Raw genomic sequence first — 25,323 nt, 5'->3', positions numbered from 1 at the left:
ACCTGTGCGGGGCTCGTATTCCTTTAAGTAGCCAGCCGCCGCGAGGGGTGGGCGTGGTGGCCGGGGGAGAAGTGGGGGGGGCGGTGTCGGGCCGCCCTGATTGGCCCGAGGCCCGGGCGGCGGTCGCATGCGCCTGCGCACTGCGCAGCAGCGCGCGCCGGGGGGGGTGGTGGGAGGGCGCGCGGGCTCTAATTGGCTGCCGCGGCAGCCCCGCCCGCGAGTGGCGGGCGGTCACGTGACGCGACGGCTGGGGGCTCCCGGCGCGGGGGACGCTGGTGGCCAAGATGGCGGCGGAGCTGGTGGAGGCCAAAGTGAGTGAGCGGCGGCGGCGCCGGCCCGGGCGGGCGGGAGAGTGGGCGGGGGCCGGGCGGCGGGCGGAGGTCTGCGCCTTCCGCTTGTGGCCCTACGGCGCGGCCAGCTCGCGGTTCGCCGCCCGGCCCCCTCGCCCGCCCCTGGCCCTGGCGCGCCGGGTGCGGGCGGGGGGCGGGGAGGCCGGGGGCGGGGCCCCCCAACCCTTCCCCAGCCTTCGCGCTGGGGGTTGGTTCTCGGGCTTGAGGCGGGGTTGCCCCCCCACAGCCCGAATGGTTAGGGTCCAGTCTCCTTAAGCACGGGGACAGGGCCGCGCCTCCCGGCTAGAGGCACAGTTCCCCCGGACAGCAAGACGGGCTGGACTGTTCATCCCCTCCTCGCCCTGAGTCGGGGTCCTGCTCTTTGGCCTGGGGAGTGTCTTCGCCTCCCGTGGCACCGAAGGCTGGCATCTGGGTCTTCAGCCTCCCCACCCAGCAGGCCAGCTGGGGTTGGCGACTCCCTGCTCTGAAGGGTCCGCTGACCCTTCTGCCACCGATTCCACCATCCAGGGTGATGAGCCAGGATCCTGAAGCATCCCCACAGTGTTTTCTTGGGGTTCGTACCCCGGGCTGGAGTTTGGACCCCTAGTTCAGGGCCCGCGTTGGTCCCAGAGCCCCGCCCCCCTCCTGACACCATCTCTCTCGCCTTCGGAGTGGGCACCGTGTCACTCGAGTTTGCTCTCCCGCCTGGGATGGAGTCCTGACCCCTGTTCTCTGTTCAAATCTTTCCTAACTCTTTTCAGTCTTGGGTCCTGGGCTCTGCCTTCCTCCCACTTTTTATCCTCCGGACAGCATCTGTGAGGTTTTGGACTCTGCTCCTGGGGTCTCTAAACTTCACACTAGCAAGATCAGACCCCATACTAAGTTTCCCCTATACTCCCTAGTGAGGCTACTAAGATCATACTTCCTCCATACAGCTCCCAAAACCCTACTTTAGATCCTTTTATGCACCCCAGCTCTGGCTTCTGACGCTCCCTCTCTTTTTTTGCTGGTTTCTTGTGTTGATCCATGGAGAGTCCCCCACCTCTTTCTTCAGTGCCCTCAGTGCTTCTCCCTCATACTCCATTTTGGGGTTCAGGTTCCACATCCCATAGGTGCCATCCCTGTTCAGGGATGTACCTTCTTCCAGGTACCTCCCCAACGGTGAGGCTCCAGAGCCCTTGCCCTGAACTACGCTAGGGTTGTTCCTTTCCTCCCTGAGAAGTTTACTCAAGGTCTTTGGTGGCAGGGAGGTGGGGGACTGGACCTTTGCTGGACAGAGGCTCCTCCCCCTCCCTCCCCGCTGGTCTCCCCTCCCCAGGGTCCTGACCTGTAAATGTTTTCTTTCTCCTGTTCCTCTCTCTCCTTCCATCTCCCTTCCCTTCCTGCGGAGATCTGAAATGGAGCTCCCTTCCCCCTGGAGCGTCCCCCTCAATGCCTGTACTACACACTCTGCCCTTCTCTAGGGTTTTGAGAAATTGGGACTTCCCCTGGAGATGCAGAAGTCTGAACTCTGCAAGCCCAAGGTGGCAGTGGGTGGGCTCGAAGTCCCCTGGAGCCCTGAAATTCAGTGGTCCCATGGGGCTTGTGTCACTCTGTGACTCTGGGCCCGGGCACCCACCCCCACCCCCACGCCCACCCGCACCAGAGGGTAGGAACTAAATTCTTTTATACCATCCAGGGCCTTGAAATATGATCTGATGAACTCTACTTGACCCTCTGGTGGCTGGGGCCCCCCACCCCAATTAAATCAACTTGACCCTTTTTTCAAGTTCTCTAGAATGTGAGCCTCCGTTCAGTGGCACAGCTTGCTCTGAGCCTCGGGAGCCTTTCTTCTTTAGTCTCTGGCTGTCACTGTGGAGTGTCGTACGTGTCATTGAAGTGTTCTCTTCTTTTAGGTGCTTACCTAACCTTTTGTATTAGGAGCTGGAGATTTCGTCTTTTGGGGTACAAAACTGGCTGCTCTGCGGGGAGAACAAAGGGGAGGTTGTTGGTAAACTTGGAAATCAGACTCTTCACCTGAGGCCCCTGAGAGGGCTTGGGGAAAGAGGTAGTCTGGGAACCCCTTGGGATGGTAGCATTTTGCACAGATCTCCCATTTCCTGGAGATAAGGACCTTCACTTTCCCCACGTTCAGAGGAACCTGTACCCGAGACTGATTAAGTTAAGCCCAGCAGCTCTATCCAGGCTGATGTTTTTCCACGCAGCTCCAAACAAGCCCAGAGTTGAGACTATGGAAGCCGTCGGGGCCTGGTGCTGTTTATAAACACAGATCTGAGGGGCAGGCGGGGTAGGATGAAGCCATGGCAGGAAGTGATTTGCAAAGCGCTTGGGGCTTCTTCCTGAATGTTTGTGCCCCTCTCACGCTGTCCCCCCTCCCAGTGTCAAGGGCAGGCTCCTTGGTGGTGGCAGCTGCTGAGAAATCCGAGTCGTGAACATATGGCAGCTTGAGGGACGTGCCCCAGGATGCTCGTGCGGCAGATCCGGGTGTCCAACCTGGTGAAAGGGCTAGGCCTCGGCGGGGGCAGGGTGCTCCCAGGGGCGGGGTGATGTTAGAAGATGTGTTATGGTCAGACTCGGCGTCCCAAGCCCACCTGCCTTTAGCTCCATGGAGGGCAGTCAGCTTTCACATGACATCGCTTCTCCCCTCCAAGGCCTTGGGCCTCTTCCAGAAGAAACATCTTGTCTGCAAGCCTATTTTCTCTGCTCAAGGTAGGAAGTCAGGCCAAGGAAGGTGAAGTCTTTGTTTTCATAAGCGTTCCGGGCTCTCTGAAGGCCAGCACACTGCTTTGGTCCCGAGGCAGGGCGTGTGCTGGGATGTGAGGGTCCCCAGGCCCCCAGATAGCTGGGTGGGAGTGGGAGGAAGTGCCCTTGGGACTCCGATGGACCCTGCCACTGCCACGTGGGAAGAGCCCTCATGCTTGGCATGCGGCGGACACTCCACGTCTGTAGTGCAGGAGCAGGAAAGGGCTCTCTCTTGAGATTTTGCAGGCAGGACAGGGCAGCTCCACACGTCTGTCTCTGTCGTTTTGTGCCTCGACAGCCCCTCCCCGCCATCAGCTGGAGCCTGGTGTAAGGCTGGGAGTGATCTTAGAGGGTTCCCATCCCACGTAGCTAGATGAGGTGCCCAAGGTGCAGAGAGGCCTGACGGAGGACCCACCGGGAACCCGGGGCTCCCATCAGTCTCCACGCCTCACCCTTCCACAGCCGGGAAACGGGAAACACCAGAGCCTTCTGGCATTGGGGCCGCTACGTAAACACCCTGGCAGGATTCCCACCCACCTCCAACTGTCAGACTCTCAAGTTGAATTTAAGGGCTTTATTGGTTTCCTTGGGTGCTGTCCTGCCCTGTGCCCGCCAGCTTTCGGTATACACCCTCGTCACTTGTACCTGTTTTCCCCATTCCCCTGGAAGTTTTTTTTTACCCACCACCTGTGTCATTCAACACAGGCCAGCTTTGGGGCTCAGTGTGAGTGGCCCTGAAACCCTGCTGGTGCATCCATCCTTCAAGGACGCTTTGCTCATGTAGCGTATGGGGAAGCGTCCCTCCGCTTGGGGTCCAGGGTCTCACAGAGGGCAGGCCATGGTCAGGCCGCCCCAAGGAAAACATCAGCTGAGCTCTCGTGTTTGGCTTGATTGAGTTGAAGGGACCCTGCCAGACCTCTTTCATCACTTCGCCACAGCTCACTTCACAGCCTCTGGGGCTGCCGGATTCCCAAAGCCTTCCCCTCAGACCCACGGTTCTCAATCCTATTCCCAGGGGGCACTTGGCAGTGTCTGGGGGACCTTTGTGATTGTCACCGCTGGGTTTTGGGGGGGCTCCTGGCATCGAGTGGGTGGAGGCCAGGGATGCTGCTGAGTACCCCACGGTGCTCAGGACAGCCCCACCCCAGAGAACAATGCAGCCCCAGCGTCCACGGTGTCGAGGTGGAGAGGGCCTGCTGGAATGATGAGCAGACGTTTGATGCTCGCCTGTGCTCAGCTCCATGTGGACGCTCGTCGTGCGGTAGAGAGAAATTATCCCTGGCTTTAGAGTCAGGCCTAGGTTTGAATCTTGGCTATAACGTGGAGCTCCCCCCAGCCTGGCAGGGCTGTTTGAAGAATCAGAGTTAAGTATATGATTGCATGTGCAGCTCAGCCCCTGGCAGGTGGTTAGTATTAAATCGTGCCTACCATCCTCCAGACTGAAGGGAAAACATGTTTGTGGCCAACGTTGATTTACTCTGCTTTCCGTATGTTACCTCATCTGGTCCTTCCCACATCCTTACGAAGTGGATCCTGTCATCCTGACGAAGAGACTGAGGGTCAGAGAGACCATTAGTGTTCTTGGCTAGGGAGTGGCTGAGGCTGTTTACGGGTAAAGCAAGATTCCCAGTTTCTGCCCTGGGGATGCTCTCAGGCTTGAAGATGGGAAAAGAGAACCTAAAATAGAAGGCAGTGGTGTGTGTTGGGGGGGCGGTCAGAAGCTTTTGCTGCGTTGGCAATGCCGAGGAAGGTTTGAGGAGAAGGAGGGGAGCAGGGCTGAGCTGGGAGGGGGCATCACAGGGAAGGGTGAGCAGGAAGCCTGAGCAAAGGCATGGAAGTGGGACTGAGCCTGGGCCAGTGGGCCTGGTGCCAAAGCCGCCGCCGCCGCCGCCTCCTGCCAGCTAGAGTGAAGGGGACCTGGGGGCAGGGCGAGGCAGCACCTGGTGGGCTGTCACTTCGCTGTCCCCCAATTTAGGGCCCAGGTGGCTCCAGGAAGCCCCTTGCTGCATTGGCAGTCCCCGAATCTGGCCAGGTCTCATCTGAGCATGTGTGTCTGTTGTTGCTCTTCCCCAGAACATGGTGATGAGTTTCCGAGTCTCGGATCTTCAGATGCTCCTGGGTTTTGTCGGCCGGAGTAAGAGCGGACTTAAACACGAACTTGTCACCCGGGCCCTCCAGCTGGTCCAGTTTGACTGTAGCCCCGAGCTGTTCAAGAAGATCAAGGAGCTGTACGAGACACGCTACGCCAAGAAGAGCTCAGAGCCTGTCCCCCAGCCCCACCGGCCCCTGGACCCCCTGACCATGCACTCAACCTACGACCGGGCTGGCACAGTGCCCAGGACTCCCCTCTCGGGCCCCAACATTGACTACCCCGTGCTGTACGGGAAGTACTTGAATGGACTTGGACGCTTGCCTGCCAAGACCCTCAAGCCAGAAGTGCGTCTGGTGAAGCTGCCCTTCTTTAACATGCTGGACGAGTTGCTGAAGCCCACAGAGCTGGGTGAGTCTGCCACCGCCCTGGGGGAGGGGTGTCCCACCTTCTGCATTGCCCCAGTGCCTGCGGCCAGTCACGTCACCGACCTGGAGTGTCTCTCGGGAAGCAGCGAGGGCCAGGGGGTCGTGGGGGGCTTTCCCTCCTAGGAGGCATAGAAGCTTTCTCTGGATCTTTATATTAGCGATTTGTAGGGTTGTCTCACGAATAAGCCTGAATCGCAGCAGCTTAGCACAACAGGCACTTAGCTTGTGAGGGTGAGAACTTGGGAGTGGCTTAGCTGAGCGGTCCTGACGCACAGGCACTGGTGAGGTCTCCCATTAGGCTGTTGGCTGGGGGCTGTCTCATCTGAAGGCCCGACTAGGGCTGGGGGCCACCCACTCACATGGCTGCTGGCAGGTCTTGGTCTCTTGCTGCCTGTTGGCTTGAGACCCTGGTTCTTGGCATGCGGGCTCTGGAGACTGTTTAAGCGTCTTCACAGTGTGGAATGGTGGTTTGCTTCGTCCGGAACCAGTGATGGGGGTGGTGGGAGGGTTAGTGTGCGCACATATGTGAGTGCAGGGGCAGTTAGAAGCCACGTCGTTTCTTTGACCTCCGCCTGGAAGTGACCTAATTTTGTGTTCCACATTCCGTCGGTCACACAGACCAACTCTGTACATTATGGGCCGGGACTGTTCCAGCCTGGACCATCAGGAGGCGTGCATCACTGGGCGCCTCCAGGGACGCTGGCTTCCATGTTCTGACTCCCTGTGGCAAAAGGGCTGGAAGTTGGATCTGACCTTCCTTCCTTCCTTCCTCCCACAAAAGGCTTGTTTCCTGGTAGGCAGCCTTGGGAGCAGCCTTGGCCAATGGGTTCAGGCCGATCACCACGGGCCAGCTGGTTAGGGAAGGCTGGCTGTGCTCCCAAGAGGTGGGACACCGCTAGGACTAGAGGAGACAATGCCAAGGCCTTGTGGTTCCTTTCTGCTCATTTCTCTGGCCCCCAGGTTGATGGCGCGCCGCGTGTGGACAGGCCCCTGGCCCCTCACTGGCAGCCGTGATGATGGGGCAGGGTGGGTGTCAGCCTGGTCTCAGCCTCACGTGCTCCCTCCAGCCACAGCTGCTGGTGCCTCCAGGGCTCCAGGTAGCAAGTCTAGTGTGACGGGCTTCTTGGCGCCCCTCGGATTTGACTGGCTGCCCACGTGGACCTGGAGGCCCCTCTGGTCGTCATTCTCACCTCTTCCGTCTTCTTCCCCTTGAGGGCCTGCCGGGTGGGTGCTCGTGGAATCCCACCCTGGGGAAGCAGCAGGGAACAAACAGAGCCCCCCACCCTTGTAAGGGTTCGCTCTGGCATTCCTTGTTTAGGGCCTAGAGGTGCCCCAAGCGCGCGTCGGTACTGTGGGTCCAGCTGCCCCCCTGCAGCCCCTCACCCACATCTCCCTTTCAACCCCTGCATCTTTACCGAGCCCCTCCTGCACACCAGGCTCTGGCCCTGGTTGTGAGTTGGTCCCTGCATGCCGTGGCAGAGGTCACAGCCCCACCATGCCCCCGGTCGCCATGCCCCCTGCGGCGTGCTTCACTCCCTCCTGCGCTGCTGACTCAGCATCCTGTCTTGCTCAGCCAAGGGGGCCCCTCTGTGCACGGAGAGTTCCACACCAGCCCCGTGCCAGCGAGCCCACTCTGTCCAGCCCTAGCTGCGGGGAAACGGGGAGATGCAGCTGCCTCTTTTCCTCCTTCCTGTAGCCCTTGAGCTTCGTGAGGTTGGACAAGGCGGCTGTGGTTCCGGTGAAGCTGGAAGGAGTTGCTGCTGGTCCAGGCCCTGGAGTCCCAAGGCCCCATATCAACCCGAGTCTCTGCCCTCTCCTGCCTTCCCTCTGGCAGTGTTGGTCACCAGCCCCCGAGTGGGGAGTAAGTTGTCCTAACAGCACCTGTCGTGGGGTTAACATGGCACCATTGGAGACCCAAGGCCCTTTCCTCAGTTTCTCCAGGACAGCCCCCACCCCGCCCCGGCTCTGCTCCTCCCGACTTCCCCGTGTGCATGTTGGAACCCATTCTCCCCCTACTCCCGGGGGTTCTCTGGCAGGCTCTGGAGGCCTGGGGACTGGCTGGCTCTGAAGGTTAGGCTGATGGTTCAGGTTCCTGAGGACTCAAGGGTGATGTTTGTAATAAGGAGGCTGGGTTTTCACTGGGAAGCAGTAAGTTGGGCTTGGCACTGGGCGGGGGACAGAGGTGACTTTGAACTCGAGGGCCAGCAGCCTCCCTCTCCTGCCTGGACCACGAGCTTCCTTCCTGCGTGGCCCACTCCCACTCCTGCCCCACAATGCATCACTTTGCCCTGAGCCCCCGGGGACCCCAGTCACCTGATCTCCGGGAGAGTCTGCTCCCCTGTCTGCACCAGGAATTACTCTGCTGGCAGCTCGGAACAAAGAGGCTGACCCCGCCCTGGCCTGGCTCCCACCTACTCCCCGCCCCTATCCTGAATGTACCCCTGTCTTGGGACTCCCATCCTCAGGGACCCTCCGGTGCCTGCTAGGTTCCTAGGGAGAGTCCTCGTCGAGCACAGGTCTGGTCCTGAGGGCGTCTGGCCCCCTCTATTCCGGGACCAGCAGTTTTGGCCCCCCGCTCCTCAACCTGGGGGCCTCCCTGTGGTGACTTCTACAGCGCTGGCATTGACCAAGAGCCACTTCACGGGGCTCGGGCTCAGCCAGCTTCCCCTTCCCCCTCGTTCCTGACCATGACCTGCTGACCAGAATGAGGTCCAAACACTCTGGTCTGTTTCCCCGGAAGAGCCGCCGGCCAGCTCCAGCTTCAGGATGGAGACTGCGCCGGGTGCAGAGGAGACATAAATCACAGGGAGTGGAATGTTTGGGTTGGGGGAGGGGAGGAGAATAATGGAGCTGGAAGGACCTTAGAAGACAGATGATCTGCTCCAGCCTGGCTGGCACCTAGAAAGGTCGGGAAGCTGGTGCAAGGTCACACGGCATCCTGAGGAGGGGGCCCTGGGGCCGCCGGCTCAGCCGTCTTCCTGACTCTGACCCCTCCCTGAGTCATCAGTGCCCTGCACTCCTGTGGGGAGATACCCATCTTGAAGCATGTGAAGGTCCTGGACCTCAGGCCTCTTCTTAGCTCAGAGAGCCTGGCTGTGCCACCCATCCCAGCCAGGAGAGGGGCACTTGCTTCCCAACCCCAGGAGACTCCAAGGGGGGCCAGGGAACACCGTCCTGGGCATGCCACTGCAGCTGGGGGCTCACTGGGCATCTGACAGCCACCCAGGGTGTGAGCGGCCGGAGTGTGACTGAGGAGGCCCCGAGCCCCGTCAGGGTGCGTGGGAGAAAGGAGAGGCCATCATGAGACTTGCGGGCGGAAGGAAGGAAACACGACCTGATGCAGTGCTGCTCTGTGAGGCTCGCCATTGTCCTGTGGTCAGCGTCTTGGGCTGTGGGGCAGGGTCCCTGCTGCTGCGAAGTGAAGGAGCCACCCCATGTCATGACAACTCCGAAGGGTCTCCTGATTGTCTCCGTGCCCCGAGGGGTGGCCAGCACCAGTGCTGGCTGGGGGCTGCTGGTCCAGCGCCTGCCCCGTTGTGCAGGGCACACGTGTGTCCCTCCTCCGGCCTTTGGCTGGTATCACCGAAGCAGCAAGGGAGGTGTGGGGTCCCCCAGCTGGCGTGTTTTGCCGGGAAGCTGCACTTGAGGTGAACGAACGGTGCCGGGAGAGCAGTGCTCTGCTTGGGGAGTGCAGGCTTCCTAGGGGGCGGTCAGGGCCGCGAGCTCCTGCTGATGCATTCGTGGGGAGGTGGCAGGCAGGAGGCTTCCTGGAGGAGGCCACGTTCCAGACCTGAGGGGTGAGTAGCCATAAGCCTGACAGAGAGGAAGGAGCAGGGAAGTGTGTCCCAGGCCCAGGCCTGGCAGTGAGCGAGGGCTCGGGAACTGGAGCGAGGTGCGGCATGAGACGAGAGAGGGAGGGCGAGGCCGGAGAACACAAGATGGGTGGGCCACGGGGCGAGTGGGGGCCGGCTGGACCGTCCCGAGGGCTTCGGGGTCGTCGAAGATCTGGTAAGCTTTCCTGGGGTCCTCTCTGAGGTGGGTGCTAGCTCCTGAGGTGCACAGAGGCAGAGCGGCCTGTGTGCCATCCAGGGGCCAGGCGGGGCTCACACGCAGGTGCATGCGCCCTCCCCGGGTCCTCGGGTCCATCCCGGGCCCTGGGAGCCAGAGGGGTCACGTGGCATCCCAGGTCCGGCCTCCCAGCTCCAGGGGCAGGTGGCCCAACCTGCTGGGCCGGCAGGGCTTCCCCCACCGCCCACCTGCCCAGCCGTCTCCCTGGTTTCTTCCCTCCACATTGCCAGTCTCCACCAGCAGCCGGAGGAAGTTTTTTAAAATAGCCGTCTGGTTCTGTCCTTCCTCTGTTCCAAACCCTCCCATGACGCACTGACTTTTCTGCTTGGTTTCTTCCCTCCCCTCCTCTCCGCTCTCTCCCTTCCCCTCCCCTCACTGTTCCTCCAGAACACCAGGCCGCGGGGCGCCTAGGTGGCTCAGTCGGTTAAGCGTCTTGCCTTCGGCTCAGGTCGTGATCCCAGGGTCCTGGGATCGAGCCCCGCATCGGGCTCCCAGCTCTGTGGGGAGCCTGCTTCTCCCTCTCCCACTCCCCCTGCTTGTGTTCCCTCTCTCTCTGTCAAATAAATAAAATCTTTAAAAAACAAAACAAAACACCAGGCCGTGTTGCCCTGGGGCCTTTGCACATGCTGTACCTTCTGTCCGTCACACTTGCTCAGACCACCACATGGCCCTTCCCTCCCGAGGCACCTAACCTGAAGCTCATTTTCCTTTCCTACTTGCCTTTGCCTTCTCGTCACCACCCTCTCCCCCTCCATGGCCTTGCCCCCAGCCCTGGCGTGGCTTATTCATTTGTAGGTGTTCTTTAACATCTGGGCCTGGGACTGGTTCACTCCCTCACTGCATCCACAGTGCGGAGCGGGGCAGGAGGTGCCCAGTCTGGGAGCTGAGAAGCAGCCAGGGAGCTGCCGTGAGAATGACCGAGAACTAGCATTCTCTGGCTCTCCTTCAGTGTGTGACCCTGTTGCATCCCCATGACCTCAGGAGTAGCAAGTCAAGAGCCCGCCAGCTGGGTCTGGGCACCCAAGTTCTGCCCCTGTGATTGGAGGAGTTGGGGTGTGAGCCCAGAGCCCCTGACCCAGGGTGGGTGCCTGCTTGCTCCCTGCTGTTGGCAAGGCCCCCTGCACCCATCTCCTCCCCTAGCACCACCTGCACTGCCCACACCATCTCTTAGACCTTGACTTCCGCGTTTGGAGAGCCGGGGCCGGAGTCAGGGACCTTATGTGGGTCTGGGGGCATTGGCCTGGAGGACGGGCCTTGATCCTTCTCTGAGGCCCCAGGGTGCAGGAGGCTGCAGACTAGTGGGAGGGAGGCCAGGCCTCTCTGACTGATTGGAGATCCCGGTTTCTTTGCCTCTTATTTAAACTTTTGTAAAATTGTGTGTGTGTTGTAGAAAATAGGATTAGGCCCCTGTTGGAGGTTTGGGCTTGTTCTTGCCACCCTCTTTTTTTTTGCATGTGTGATCCTCCAGAACGGTGGCTATGTCCTAATTACTGTTTTACCCTCCCCCCATGCCCCCCGTATCGTGTTCTCTGCCGGTGGTGGTTTGCATGGTGGCCTGGCAGCCAGGGTAGAGATGGTCACGCTGGGCTCCTTTGTTAGTGTCTTGGATTGAACCGGAGGCTGGTTCCCAGTCCTCCCAGAAGGCCTGGGAGCAGGGGATTCCCCCACGTTTAGTCCCTGGGGGGCTCTGAAGCCTGGGGTGGATACCTCGTCCTAGCCCACGCGGGGCCCTCGTGGCTTTGTGGCAGCCTGTGTGACACGGCAGAGGTACTTTGGGGTTGGTTCAGTGTTCATGTCGAGCCAAAGACCCTGGGAAATTGTGTTGATTCTTAGGAGGTAAAAGTTTTAAAAACCGAGCGGGCAAGGAGATACAGGCAGTACCAGGATTGCAGGGGGCTGTGGGGGGGGCTTGCAGTTTTTAAATAAAAGCGCTCAGGGAAGTCTGTCGTTCTGGTGGAGTTTGGGCAGACCTCAGAGACATCAGGGCCATCTAAGTAGCTGGGGGAGGAACGTTCTGGACGAGGGGATGTTGAGTGCAAAGGCCCCAAGGAAGGATGTTCTTGGCACTTGGGGAACACGAGCAGGTGGCCTGGGAATCAAGGCCACTAGGGGTGGGGACAGCATCCCTCAAGGGGCAGGCGGTGAACTCGGGGGAGCCAGGGGGCCATTGAGGGGTCAGTGTACTGATCGGAGGGGTAAGGGTCGGGGGAGAGGGACCTCGCTAGTGTGTTTCGAAATTGGAGCCAACTGGGAATTGATGCTGGGGGGTCAGGGGGTGCCGAGAGTCGTGGATGCTGCCCACAGCCCAACCCTGAACAGCCAAAAAGGTGGAGCTGCCATTGGCAGTGGACGATGGAGGCTTGGGTTTGGGGGACCCCCACCCCCCTCCTATAGTGTAGGGTATGCTGTGTCCTGACCAAGGGGGCGGCTCACCTCCCACTGGCCACTTGGCTTCCTGAGGGAAGTCAGCCACCCGGGGCCCATGGCACAGCAGAAAATGTGAACGCTGTCCCCACGGTGGTGTCATCTAGGAGGGGGAGCCCTGGAAGGGCCCCCAGACTCTTGGCCTCCCATGATACCGCTCACCTGCCTGCCTTGTTTCTGGGGACGGAGCTCCCTGGCCAGCAGGTGGGATCGGCTTCTCGCTCAGTCGCCCGCAGCGCAGCTTGGGTATGGTGAGACCCCACCCCCACCCCCACCCCCCCGCCCTGCCCCATTGGAAATAATTGCCCTTTGGCTCTTAGGGCAGGTCTGGGCATGTCTGCAGGTGGCCTGTGGGCCCCCCCCCAATTCAACGGCCTTCCTCAAGGGTGCCAACCAGGACCGCACAGGGACTTGGCAAACAAGCGTGAATTGGTGGTGGCAGCTTGGTGGTTACAGCAGCTGCCTCTTGCTGAGCTCCAGCCTCATGCCCAGCTCTGCGCCCCGAGAACTGGGTCCCGGGGACGGAAGGCACCCAGCCTGGGGTGGGGGTAGGGATGTGTGCCCCAGGCAGAGCTGGGTTATGAACCTGGTGGTATGGCTTCTGAGTCTGAGCTGGTTTCAAATCCGAATTGTGTTTGCTTTTTACTTTTTTTTTTATTTTTATTTTTTAAAAGATTTGTATTTATTTATTTGAAAGAGAGAGTGTGAGCGAGAGAGATAGCATGAGCAGGGGGAGGGGGAGAAGCAGACTCCGCCGCTGAGCAGGGAGCCCGATGCGGGACTCGATCCGAGGACCCTGGGATCGTGACCTGAGCCGAAGGCCGACGTCCAACGACTGAGCCACCCAGGCCCCTATGTTTGCTTTTTAAATAGGTTACCTGCTGTTGTGGTTTGGAATTCAGAAGGTTCTGGAGCAGCGGTTGGCCGACTAGGGCCAGGGGCCAATTTCATTGGCAGCCTTTTTTCCTAAATCAAGCTGTATTGACACACAGCGACACCCATTTGTCTGTTTACTCTCCCTGGTGGCTTTCGTGGTACAAGGCAGAGTGGAGACGTTGAGGCAGAGACCATGTGTCTTACTAAAACCAAAACTATTTATGCTCCAGCCCTTCATAGGAACAGCATGCACACCACTGTTGGAAGGGTTGGCAGTACAAAGAAAGCTGGCTTCTAGCCTCTCCCAGTCACTCTGAGGCAGTGACTGTGGCCGATTCTCAGGGGGCTCCCAACCCAGAGATGTCTCTTGTGCAGATGAGCAGACCTGCACTTATGCAGACCCTTCCCTCTGTCGGTGACACGAGTCCGGGTGTGATGCACACCCGCCCGCACCAGCTGCTTTTACCTGGCAAGAACATCTCAGAGGTTACTCCTTATCGTCCTTATCAGAGCGTGAAGAGCTTCTGGGTCCTTCGCTCTCTGTGTCAGGGTTGCGTAGTATTCCTTTGTAAGCTGCTCCGGAGTGCATCTTCACCAGACCAGGTCGGTGGGCATAGATTTAGGTCGTCAGCCATCGTTGGAAACCATTCTGAGTAATGGCTGTCCGTGGGCCTCGGTCATCCTGTGTGTGGGAGCATGTCTGCAGTTGTGGCTCTTAGAACAGAGGGGCCGCTGTGTCCACGTTGTGTGTTGGTGATTTTGGCAGATTGTGCAAGACGGCCTGCCCTCCCCAGAGGCTTTCGCTCCTGCCAGCCACGTCTCATCCAGTCTTCTGATCGGGTGGCTTTTCAGTGTGGTTGGTTGGTTTTGTTTTTGTTTTTGTTTTTTTAAGATTTTATTTATTTATTTGACAGAGACACAGCGAGAGCAGGAACAGAAGCAGGGGGAGTGGGAGAGGGAGAAGCAGGCTCCCCACTGATCAGGAAGCCCGATGGGGGGCTCGATCCCAGGACCCTGGGACCATGACCTGAGCCGAAGGCAGACGCTTAACTGACTGAGCCTCCCAGGTGCCCCTGTGTAGAGGTTTTAAACCAATCTTGCATTCCTCGGCTAAATCCCAAGGGCCTGGATATTTGCTGATATTTTCTAAAGGGTTTTTCTGTGTGTTCGTGGGGGATGTTTATCTGTAACTTTCTTTTCCTGATACGTTTTTGTCAGGTTTCGGTATCAGGGTCGCGTCAGCCTTGTCAAGTGAGTTACTTGTTGTCTTCTTTATTTTCTGAAAGTTCATAAAAGTTTATACAGTTTCTTAAATATTAGGTAGAACTCACCAGTTGGATCTGCAGCTTTCTTTGTGGAAAAGTTTTTTAATTATGAATTTAGCTTCTTTAACTGATAAAGGGCTTCTCAAACTTCTTGTATTTTTTGGTGCTAGTTTTGGTAATTTGCAACTTTGGAAGAATTTGTCTATTTCATTTAAATTGTCAGATTTATTGCCATGAGGTTGTTGGTTTCGTTCCTGTATTAAACCAAAAGACTAGGACCTGCACTACTGTCCGTTTTTTATTTGTGGCAGTGGGTGTGCTTACGGTCTTTTTTATTGTTTATTCTAGTTAGCTTGTCAAAGAAGGCTGGCCTGATTATTGTTTCTTGCTGACTTTCTATTTTTATTTTTAATTTTCTTCTAACTTCAGCTTTAATTTGCTTTTTTCTAGTTTCTTGAGGAAATGCAAGGCCTTCATTTGAAACCTTTTTCTGTCTTTTTTAATAGAATCCTTTTAAAGCCATGATTTTGCTTCCAAACGACTATGTTAGCTGCTTCCCCCAAGTTTTGGCGCACTGTGTATTCTCATTTAGTTAAGGGACTTTCTGATCACCCTTGGGGTTCTCGATGCAGTTATAATTGTGAAGAGCCCGCTTGTCACCACCATGGTTTCCATCCCCTGGCAGACATTGCTCTACTTCTGCGCCCCGGCGGGCACTTCGGGATGGCTAGTGTGGCTCCGTGTGCGGTGCCCCCGCTGCCCTCCTTGTGTCCCCTGCTGTGAGCCGGGCTGCTCCGTGACTCTTGTTCTGTGCACTTGGAGGTTCAGGGCTGTTTCACTTGCCTACCTCCTCTGCTGGCCATGAATGCCCGAGGCAGGACCTCTGTCCAGCTTGTCCCTGTCCCCTCCAGCAGTGCCTTGCAGGGCCTTTGCCGAGCACCACACAGACAGGCACACGCTTGCCAGGTGCCCAGAACAGTTGTGTGAGGTGGGGACAGAGTTGTTGGCATCTTACAGGGTCCAGGGGAAGCAGCTGGCCCAAGGGCGTGCAGTCTGTCCCACTGCGTCCTGCCGGCCCGGCAGGCTCCTCCGTGAGCTGAGCGCTGCTTTTTTTTTTTTTTTTTTTTTAAGATTTTATTTATTTATTTGAGAGAGAGAGAGAGAGAGAAACAGCATGAGAGGGGAGAGGGTCAGAGGGAGAAGCAGGCTCCCTGTTGAGCCGGAAGCACGATGTGGGACTCAATCCCAAGACTCTGGGGTCATGACCCGAGCCGAAGGCAGTCACTTAACCAACTGAGCCATCCAGGCGCCCAGGCTGAGCGCTTCTGTTTTCCTTAGAGACCCTTGAACCCCGGAGGGCTAAGAAGTGTGCTGCTTCCCAAGAGGCCCTTCCGGGGTTAGGGATGTTCCCTGAATCGTAGGCTGTGGTGTGGCACCAGGAAGGGCTGGGCGTCCCCTGCACCCTCATCCCTAGTGGCCCTGCTTCCATCCCACAGGCCTGGCTGCCAGGGTGAGGCTCAGCCTCCTGTGCCCTGCTTCCGGGTCTGAGGAGGGTCCGGCCCCTGGAAATGGGTGTGGCTGGCCCCCTTACTGGGGACCAGACATCACCCTGACCCTGAGTTTTGTGTTTAGTTCCACAGAATAACGAGAAGCTTCAGGAGAGCCCATGCATCTTTGCGTTGACGCCAAGGCAAGTGGAGCTGATCCGGAACTCCAGGTGCGCTGTGCCCTGCACCCCTGCTGGGCCTCCGCGGCAGGCAGTGGACCAGCATGGTGTTGGGCCATCTAGAGGGCCGGGCTAGGGGAGCCTTCTGCAGACCCGATGTGGACCCTGCGCTCCGCGGTGGGGGGAGGGGAAGCCCCACCCCCGCCCTGTGCTCGGCACCTGCCGTGTGTACTGGGCAGTGCGCCCCGTCTGCATGCTCTCACTGCCTCTGATGCGCAGTCCCCGCTTTAACAGAGCTCCCCTTGGCACTGTTGACATCGGGGCTGGATCCCTCTTCGGGGGGGGCGCCCTGGGCACTGTGGGGGGCTGAGCAGCATCCCTGGCCCCACCCACTTGATGGCAGGACTCCCCTTGTTGTGATGGCTCTAGCTGCCCCAGACGCTGCCTGGGGTCCTGCCAGGGCAGGATCTCCCTGATGGAGACCCCGAGCCGTAACAGCCGAGGGTCAGAGGCATTCCCGGTGTTTGCTGTCCAAGACCCTTTGGTCTGGAGCAGCCGTTTGTTGCCCACTTGGCACATGCTGGGCTTCTACCCACCAACCTATTAACTATATCCGTGTGGATGCCCCCGCTTCAGCTGTACAGACGGGGAGGTCACCTGCCCAGGTCACCAGTGAGTAAACAGGAGAGAACGTTTCAGTCAGCTCCCAGAGACCTCCGGTTGCCATGGGAGGTGGCAGGTGGAACCTGTCTGGCTAGCGCAGCTGAAGTGATCAGCGTGCCATGCTGGGTGCTCTCCTGCCTCACTGACCCCCCCTTCTCCTCCCCTCTGCTTCCTTGGCATGCGCAGAGAACTGCAGCCCGGGATCAAGGCCGTGCAGGTCGTCCTCAGGTAAGCCTGGGCCTGCCCACGTGCCCCGCTGCCCGTAGCCCTGCCCTGTCCACCCCAGGTGCATCCCCGTCGGGCCCCTCTCCCTCCCGACGGCTTCGCTGGTCCTACCCGGTCAGAGGTGGAGGCCTGCCCCTCCTGTCTTCCTGCTGTCCGTCCTTGCCTGCGGACACATCACCGCCCAGCCTTGCTCAGACCAGATCTGGGGCCCCGAGAGCCCCTTGTACGGTCCAGGACGGCGATGCATCTGCTGGGCAGAAACGGCCCTTGTGGCCTCCATGCCGGCCCTGCGCCCACCCCCCTCTCAGGGCCACCCCTCCGGCCAGAGCCCCTGCTGGCCTCACGGTCCATGTTGTTGTTGCAGAATTTGCTACTCAGACACCAGCGGCCCTCAGGAGGACCAGTACCCACCCAACATCGCCGTGAAGGTCAACCACAGCTACTGCTCGGTCCCGGTGAGTGTCCCCCACCACCCGCGGTCCCCCTCCCCCCCCACCCCTGCAGGCTTGGGCCACTGTGGGGTGGGGCAGAGAGGGCACCATGGAACCTCTTTCCGAGCTGTGAGCCCCCGCATCTGCTTCCAGGGCTACTACCCCTCCAATAAGCCTGGCGTGGAACCCAAGAGGCCCTGCCGCCCCATCAACCTCACCCACCTCATGTACCTGTCCTCGGCCACCAACCGCATCACCGTGACCTGGGGGAACTACGGCAAGGTGAGTGGGGTGGGGCTGACTCCCCTCCCCCCCCGCCCCCCGCAGGCCCTGCCTCGGCCTCACCGCCCCTCCCCCACCTCTGTCCCCAGAGTTACTCCGTGGCCTTGTACTTGGTGCGGCAACTGACCTCTTCGGAACTGCTGCAGAGGTTGAAAACCATTGGGGTCAAGCATCCAGAGCTGTGCAAGGCACTGGGTGAGCTGGTGGGCCCGTGTGTCACCCCGGGGGATGTGGAAGGAGGGGGAGCAGAACAGCCGGCACAGAAGCCCTGAGGCAGGGACGTGGGAGGCAGGCCCTCCAGCCCAGGGAGCCTGCGTGGTGCGAGCCAGGGGCAGGTCTGGCATGTGGGCAGGGTGAGCACACGGGAGTCATCCCCACAGCAGCGAGGCGGGAAAGATCCTGGGGATGCGTGCTGGAGGCTGATGCTTCTGACTACTGGGTGGGGACCAGGGACACGGGGGAGGGAGCAGACCCGATTCACAGCCGCAGGTACCGGGGAGTGATGGAATCCAACCTGAGACCAGACCAGCTGTGTTGGGGGCGGTGGGGGGGACACAGTGAGCATTGAAAGTGAACCACCACCAAGACGGTCCTGTTTCTTGTCTCGTGTCCGTGCATGCGGTGGCTGTGTGGCCTCAGGCAAGTCACTGACCCTCTCTGGTCACTGCACCTTCTCACCAGATCCTCACAGTAGTCCTGGGCCAAGGGACTTGGTGATGTCCCCATCTGACCGTTGGTGACCCTGAGGCGCAGAGTGGCAGGGCTCCCGCCCATGCACCCCACCTCACTGCCTCCCTTTCCCTCGAAGAGCCCTTTCTTCAAAATCAGCCCCCCACCTGCCCATCTCCCTGCAGGGACAATGACCGACTTGACCAGAGGGGGCAGGCATTGGCGTGGGGGCCAGGCGGGATTCATCCAGGCCGAGGCCCACGGGGCGGGGGCAGGGCACCCAGAGGTCTGGCGGAAGTCTGGGAGAGGCGGGGGTCCGCCAGGCTGGAGGGGCTGGTGTGTGCGGGACCGCTGGGGCCCCTGCGTGGCGCCGATGGTTCCGTCTCCTCTTGGAAGCCGCCCGCGGGCTGGCTCGCTGGCTGCTGCATTGTTAGCTGCCGCGGGAAGTCCTGCAGCTGTCTCACCGGCGGCCTTTTCGCTGCACCCAACCTTCTGTTTGTTGGGTGCGGAGGAGGCGGCCTCTCCTCAAAACCAGACACACCTGAGTCCGTCACTGGCGTTTTGGCCACAGAGGCGAGCCCTGAGGTGGGAATTCAGGAGAAGGTGTGAACGGCTGATGCGGCCTTCGGGACATTGGGGAGAGGGGTGGGCCCAGGCCCCCTCAACCCTGTGTGGGAGGGAAGAGGAAGCTTCTGGAGGAGGGGCTGCAGGGGTTTCATGGAGGAAGGAGGGGCAGCTCCAGGGTCAGTCTGCCCTGAGCCCTCTGGGGGTCTGTCAGCTCAGCCAGTCTCCCCATTCCCACTGAGAGCAGAACAAACGCAGAAGGAGCCTGAAAGGGTTCAGAGGGAGGGAGACTGTGCTCCTCCTTGTGGGCCTGCCCCAGGGTTTGCTCGCGTGCATTTCCTTCCAGTCTCTCTCCCAGCCGTGTTCACCGGCAAGAAGGGGGCCTTGTGTGTTGTTGTGGGCATTTTCCACGAGGCCTTCGGCTTCAGGTCACCCGAGAGGCCGTGCTCGTGGGCTCGCTCCTGCCCCTGCCACGGTTGGGGGTGTCCGGGGATGGGGCCGCCAGGACCATCCTGGAGCGGCCCATCTTCCTTCTCGCTGAGCCCTCTCGGCTGGTTGGTGTAGGACGCACAGTCCCAGCGAACAGCCCCGTCTGCGGCTGTCGGTTGCCTTCATCCTTCTTCCAAAAGAGGCCTGTGGGCTGTGAAAACGGGCAGCAGAGGGGGCTTGTCAGGTCAGCCTGCCCCGTTGGCGTGCCAGGTTGTCCAAAATTACCGGCCCCTGCCCAGGACGCTTTCACAGGTGACCCTCGGGGCCCTGGGCCCTGGAGCTAAAACGTACATCTCGTCATCCTGGGAGGTGGATGTTGGGGTGCTCCGTGTGTGGACCGTCTTCCCCCTGAGATGGAGGGGTTGAGGCTGCTTGCCGCTGCCTTCCCCGGCGTCCATGGGTGCTGGAAAAGCCTGCATCTTGGCTCCGACCCTGCAGACGCCTCTGTCCCTTCTGCTAACAACGGCCGCCCCCTTCTCCGCAGTCAAAGAGAAGCTGCGTCTGGACCCCGACAGCGAGATCGCCACCACTGGCGTGCGGGTCTCCCTCATCTGCCCGGTGAGTCGGGCTGCGCGTCCTCTGCTCCCCACCTGCCCGCCACGTGGGGCCGCCTGGTGGGGCGGGGGGCCACTCACGCCACCCGCTCCCCCCCCCCCCCCCGCAGCTGGTGAAGATGCGGCTGTCGGTGCCCTGCCGGGCAGAGACCTGCGCCCACCTGCAGTGCTTCGACGCCGTCTTCTACCTCCAGATGAACGAGAAGAAGCCCACCTGGATGTGCCCCGTGTGCGACAAGCCGGCCCCCTACGACCAGCTCATCATCGACGGGTGAGGCTCCGGGCGGCGCTGGGCAGCCCCTGTCCTCCCTGCGCCCACCCTGTGGCAGGAGAGGCCACGCCGCGCGACTCCGGAGGCCCCTGGGTCTCCTGACTGTCCGGGGTCTGCGGGTGGCTCGGAAGCCCTGGCCGCAGGGAAGGCAGATGTCCTCCTCGGGCTCCGGGGCCTTCGTGTGCCGGCGGGGGCTGCTAGCTTAGGCTCTCTGGGCCCAGGAGGTCGGTTGTTGCTTGTGACCCCGCGGACCTGGAGTCTGCTTTTCCCCACATGAGGCAGGGACCCCGAGAGCCCAGTCCCACGGCCGCTGCGCGAGCCGGAGAGCTGCTCCCCACACCGCATTTAGCACTGCTGCTGGTACGCCATCTGTACGGAGAGCTGGGAAGCACAGTCTCCCCGACTCTGGTCTTGGCTCTCATGTGCCCCTCTTCCCAGGCGGCGTCAGCCCCCCTCCGGGCCACGGGGGTGAGGGGAAAAGGCCGTTCTCCCCAAAAGGGAGACTTTGCTCAGGTCTTAGGTTTCCAGAAACCGAGCCCAACACCTGACCGAGCAGCTCCTGCCAGGCGCCAGCCACACCCACAGGACACCATGTCCTGTCCCCCGAGCTGGGGGAGGGGCGGGGGGGTAGGTTTTGGGTGGGTGGGGGAGATGCGGCCGCCAGGCTGGGTCTGTGCTTACCCTCTGCGCCTGGCAGTGCGTGAGGGCCGAGTGTGTGCGTGGGATTTGTGCATGCTGTGGGCCCGGGGATGGCCCACGGCCGGCAGGGGCTTGGCGTGAGTCTGTCTCCACGTTGGGGTGCTTGTCTCCATCTGGTCACTGCCCTCGGGCTGTTGTCCAGCCACCCCTCCCAGCCGTGCCAGCAGGTGGGCCTGGATCGTCCCCACCTTACAGATGAGGAGACTGAGGCTCAGAGGGGGCAGTCACCTGCCCTGGGCATGCCCAGCTCACAGGTGGCCGGGCCAGCACTGGAACCCGGGTCTGGCCAGCTCTGAGCCTGGCTCCCCTCCCCGGAGGAGCGGAGCTGCCGTGCCCCAGTGTCCCCATGCCATCTAGCCTTGCGGTGGAGTGAGGAGGCCCCTGGGGCCGGGCACAAGGGTCAGGGCTGAATGGCTGCTCTGTTCCTGGCCTGGCAGCTGTGTGGCCCCGTGCTTGCCTCTCCCCCCACCCCCACAGGCCTAGAGCGGGTCACCCAGGCTCGAGTTGCGGCAGCTCCGACAGCTCCAGGGGCAGATGGGCCTGGGGTTTGGGGGTGTGGCTGTGCCCCACACGCCACAGTCCCAGCATCCCACGGGCTCTGGGCATAGCCAGGGAGGCTTCCTGGAAGCGGGGTCCTTGATTCATGTGCTTCCTCGAGGATTATGCTCTTTTGTCCCACGCTTGGCCCTGAGCTGGGTGAAGCTGGGGTCCTCATAAGGACTCTGCCCCAGACTCTGCCTTCCGAGAACCCCCAGCCGGGCACAGGGAGCGTGGGGCACGAGCCAGCCAGAGGCACTCCTACTGCTCGGGCTGCGCACAGGGGCGCTCCGGTGGAGACGTTCACGGCGGGCGGAGCTGTGTTGACACCACAGAGTGGCCCCGGGGTGGTGGGTCTGTGAGTGGCCCCGGGGGGTGTCCTGGAGCAGGAAAGGGCCTCCCTCCTGTGTGATTGCGTTTGAGGTGGTTGAAGTTACGTGGAGGCAGGTGCCGCTTTGACCTGGAGTAAATATTGGGGGCCACATTGGCCCGTTGCCACTGCGGCACGTGTGTCCCCTGTACAGGACCTGGCCTGGCGTGGGCCCCCCCGGCTGCTGGAGTAGGTGGGCGCTGCATAGGCCTCAGAGGTGGGCAGATGGAGGCCCGGTGACCGGGAAGGGGCGGGGCCAGGAATGGAGCCCAGGCGGCCTGCTTTCTGGCCTCATTGGTTTTGGGGAGCTTCCCACCCCTCCCTGGGCCTCAGTTTCTCCATCTGTAAAATGGGTCTGGCTGGCAGTACCTCAGTGAAACAGTGCCAGGGCGTGTCCTCCTGGGCCACGCTCGCGGTGGGTGCTCTCGGGGGTGTTGTCGTGTGTGCGGGGAACACAGTGGCCTCCCTTCTACTTCCTGTCCCACCCCAGGGCCTCTCCCGGGGCGGGGGTGGGGGGGGTGGGGGGTGGGGGGGGTGGGGGGTGGGGGAGGGGTTGGGCTGTGAGCAGGGTGCACGGCCTGTACACGCCTGGCGCCTCATTTGTAGCGAGGGGCGGCGCAGGACCAAGACGGGAGGGCAGGGGGCCGTGGGGCAGAGGGGTGGCTGTAGGCCCACGGAGTGCTGCGCGGGCAGGCCCCTCCCTCCCGCGGGGCCGCCGGGCCTCGGGCCCCCAGGCCCTGGTGGGTGCTGTCCTAAAGCCACTGCCGCAGAGAAGGAAGGGACTTATTTAGCAAGCGTCCCACCTGAGTCTGGGGGGGTGGGGGGTGGGGGCAGACAGCGGCCCAGGAGTCAGCCCCTCGCCCCTCCAGGCTCCTCTCCAAGATCCTGAGCGAGTGCGAGGACGCTGACGAGATCGAGTACCTGGTGGACGGCTCGTGGTGCCCGATCCGCGCCGAAAAGGAGCGTAGCTGCAGCCCGCAGTGCCCCATCCTCGTGCTCGGTGAGTCAGCTCCCCCCCCCCCCGGAGCCGGGCTCGGCGGGGGGCGGGGGGGGGCTCTGGCTAGAGGGCCTCCCGTGTGCCGCGCCCTGGACGGGGCTCTGGGGACCCTGTGGCGCTCGTGGAGGCGGAGGGGCGGCCCGGGGCCCCTGCCCCTCACCGGCCGCCGCGCGCCTGCTCTGAGCACCTCTCCCTGTTGCCCGCAGGCACCTCGGACGCCAACGGGCTCCTGTCCGCCCCCAACGTCAACGGCGGCGGCGGCGGTGGCGGCGGCGGCGGCGGTGGCGGCGGCGGCGGCGGCGGCGGCGGCGCGCTTGGGGGCGCCGGGGGCGGGGGCGGCGCGGCGGGCGGTGTTGAGAACGGGAAGCCGGGAGCCGACGTGGTGGACCTGACGCTGGACAGCTCGTCGTCCTCGGAGGAGGAGGAGGAGGAGGACGACGACGAGGAGGAGGACGAGGAGGGCCCGCGGCCCAAGCGGCGCTGTCCCTTCCAGAAGGGCCTGGTGTCGGCCTGCTGACTGCTCGCCGCCGCCGCCGCCGGCTGGACCCTCGACTTTCCTGGTGCTCACCCACGCGGATGGGGCGCAGGCGGGCCTCGGGGTGCAGAGGGAGGAGTGATTTTTTTCTTTTTATTGTTGTTCATTTCGTTTCTCCACCCCTTTCCCTGGCTCCTGGCACCTGTACCTCGGGACTCTCCTCTCGGAGAATTAAAAAAAAGTAAAATGACAAAAGTACAAAAAAAAAAAAAGGAAAATGAAACAAAATCAAACTCTTACAGACAAGGCGAGCCACCCACACGGCTGCTTCCCCAGCCGGAGCCGAGCCCCGGGAAGGGGCAGGCAGACCCAGGGAGCCGCGCTCGGATGCCCCGCCTCCCCCCTCTTCCAGGGACCATTCCAGCTGGTGCAGAGGGACGGGGCGCGTGGGGGCGGTGGGGGCGGCGGGGAGGGGGGGGGGCGGACGGGCGCACGGCCCCCCTCCCTGGCAGCAGCCACGACTTTGACATGCGTCTGTTCCTTTGCTTTTTTTCTCTGCAAACACGTTCTCTCGCCCAGAGACCCTGGAGCGCACCGCTGAGCAGGGAGCATTTTAGCCAAGAAGCCATGGAGTGGGTTGGGGCGGGGAGGGGGGCGGGGGGGCACAGGAGGGGCAGTGGGGGGTGTGGGGGGGGTCCGGGGAGGGTTTAGCCACAGATGTGTTGTATTTTTTGAAAGTGCAATAACTTGGTATTTTGAAGACCCAGCATGTGGCCAGGACCCCCTGTGGAAGGCGGGGGCCCCAGGGTGCGGCAGCGTGTGGCGTGGGGGGGGGTCTCAGTTTTCTAGCCAGCTACCTCGGTAACTCCAATTCAGGTTAACTTCCCTACGGAACAGCGCAGATGTCCACAGACACCACCACCACCACCACCACCACCAGCCCTCCTCAGGGGGCCGGGGCGGGCGGCCACTTCCCAGGGGGCAGCAGGGACTCCCGCCCCACCCTCTCCACGTGGGGTGGCTCCTACCCCCCTCTTGCTCTTGGGTTTTCCGACGGGTAGAGGCCTGCCTGGCCACCACCCCACCCCCCCCCGGGAGCCTCACTCTCGTCTTCCAACAGGACCAGGCTGAGGGCCACCCGTCAGCGACTCGCCCAGCCCCTGGGGGCACCCGGCTTTGGGGGGGGGGTCCCTACCGCTGTCCCCGATGCCTCCAGGAACCCACGGCTGGGTGCCCGGCCCAGCGTCCTTGTTCTCTGGAGGCCGCGCTCGGTTCTCCCACCGCCTCTGCCCTCCGTTCTGTTCTGCTTTTTTTTTCCTTGCTGTCCCCCAGCCCCGGAATAATTTCCTTTGTGCAAACAGCTCTTCTAGTCAGGAAGCAATACCGTTTCAGGTCTGAAGAAGAAAGGGACATCAATCTGGCCGAGGGCAAATTCAGTTTTACTGTATAAACTCGGCCGTGCAGCTCGGCCCCCCTCCGGCTGCACTGGCAGCTGAGGGCCGCGGTTTTCTAATATTTGTATTCTAATTTAATTGTTTTTTAAAAACGCAAATAAAAAAGGTCAAGGTGAAGCCACCGAGGCGTCCGCTTCTCTGTGCGTTGGGGCGCCGGCTGGGGGTGAGGGGATCGAGGGACGCAGGCTCCCCGTGGATGGTCCCCTTGGGCAGCATGGCGCTGGGGCTCCACAAGGTGCAGCGTTCGGTCAAATGCGGAAGGTTTCGCTTTGCGCTGCCGGGCCCGCCGTGGTGTCTTTCTGCTAGGCTGGGCAAAGGAGCCGAGGCAGATCTGCCAGATCCAGGATTGTCCCCGCTCGCCTGGGGAGCCGCTGAGCTGGTGGGAGGGACCTCGGACCACAGCCCGGAGAACCCAGCGGAGCCGCCGGGCGGGGGGCCTGCAGTCAGACAGTAGCAAGTGTCGGCGAGGATGCGGAGGGGCTGGAACCCTCACAAGGGCTGGCGCCCTGGAGGACAGGACACCAGGTCCTCCCCCAGGTGAGACACGGGGCGACCACGGGACAGCCACCCCTGTCCTAGGTTAGTGAGCCAAGCTCACGTACAAACCTGCACACGCATGGGCACAGCAGCCAGAAGGCGGAAACGGAAACAGCCCCGTGTCCGGCGACAGGCAGACGGATAAAGGAAAGGGTGTCCACCGCGTGCGGGCACATCCCACGACCGCGAGCAGGAGCGAGGCGCCCCCACGCGCTGCCC

At 61.3% G+C, this 25,323-nt stretch overlaps 1 protein-coding gene across 1 annotated transcript; it reads left to right on the top strand.

The window, feature by feature from the left end:
• Positions 1 to 240: 240 nt before the first annotated feature.
• PIAS4 (protein inhibitor of activated STAT 4) lies at positions 241 to 23,385 on the top strand. Its single transcript, XM_088018064.1, has 11 exons — positions 241 to 311; positions 5,145 to 5,571; positions 15,854 to 15,938; positions 16,737 to 16,778; positions 17,140 to 17,230; positions 17,360 to 17,488; positions 17,578 to 17,683; positions 19,695 to 19,768; positions 19,875 to 20,035; positions 22,511 to 22,641; positions 22,845 to 23,385. Exons 1-11 carry the CDS (start codon positions 285 to 287, stop codon positions 23,153 to 23,155), a joined length of 1,584 nt encoding a protein of 527 aa, XP_087874190.1. The 5' UTR covers positions 241 to 284; the 3' UTR covers positions 23,156 to 23,385.
• Positions 23,386 to 25,323: the final 1,938 nt, after the last annotated feature.

This window comes from Eumetopias jubatus, unplaced genomic scaffold (assembly GCF_037043125.1).
Source record: "Eumetopias jubatus isolate StellerSeaLion01/CBP00866 unplaced genomic scaffold, mEumJub1_p1.0 scaffold_1, whole genome shotgun sequence".
In the NCBI taxonomy this organism is placed as follows: Eukaryota; Metazoa; Chordata; class Mammalia; order Carnivora; family Otariidae; genus Eumetopias; species Eumetopias jubatus.
Note: the sequence above shows the minus strand (reverse complement) of the source record. Positions and strands in the feature narration are given on the sequence as shown.

Coding starts and splice junctions, on each gene's coding strand:
- PIAS4 (XM_088018064.1), top strand. CDS start 285: ATGGCGGCGGAGCTGGTGGAGGCCAAA. Junction 17,684..19,694: donor AGAGCTGTGCAAGGCACTGG/GTGAGCTGGTGG, acceptor CCTTCTCCGCAG/TCAAAGAGAAGCTGCGTCTG. Junction 19,769..19,874: donor GGGTCTCCCTCATCTGCCCG/GTGAGTCGGGCT, acceptor CCCCCCCCGCAG/CTGGTGAAGATGCGGCTGTC.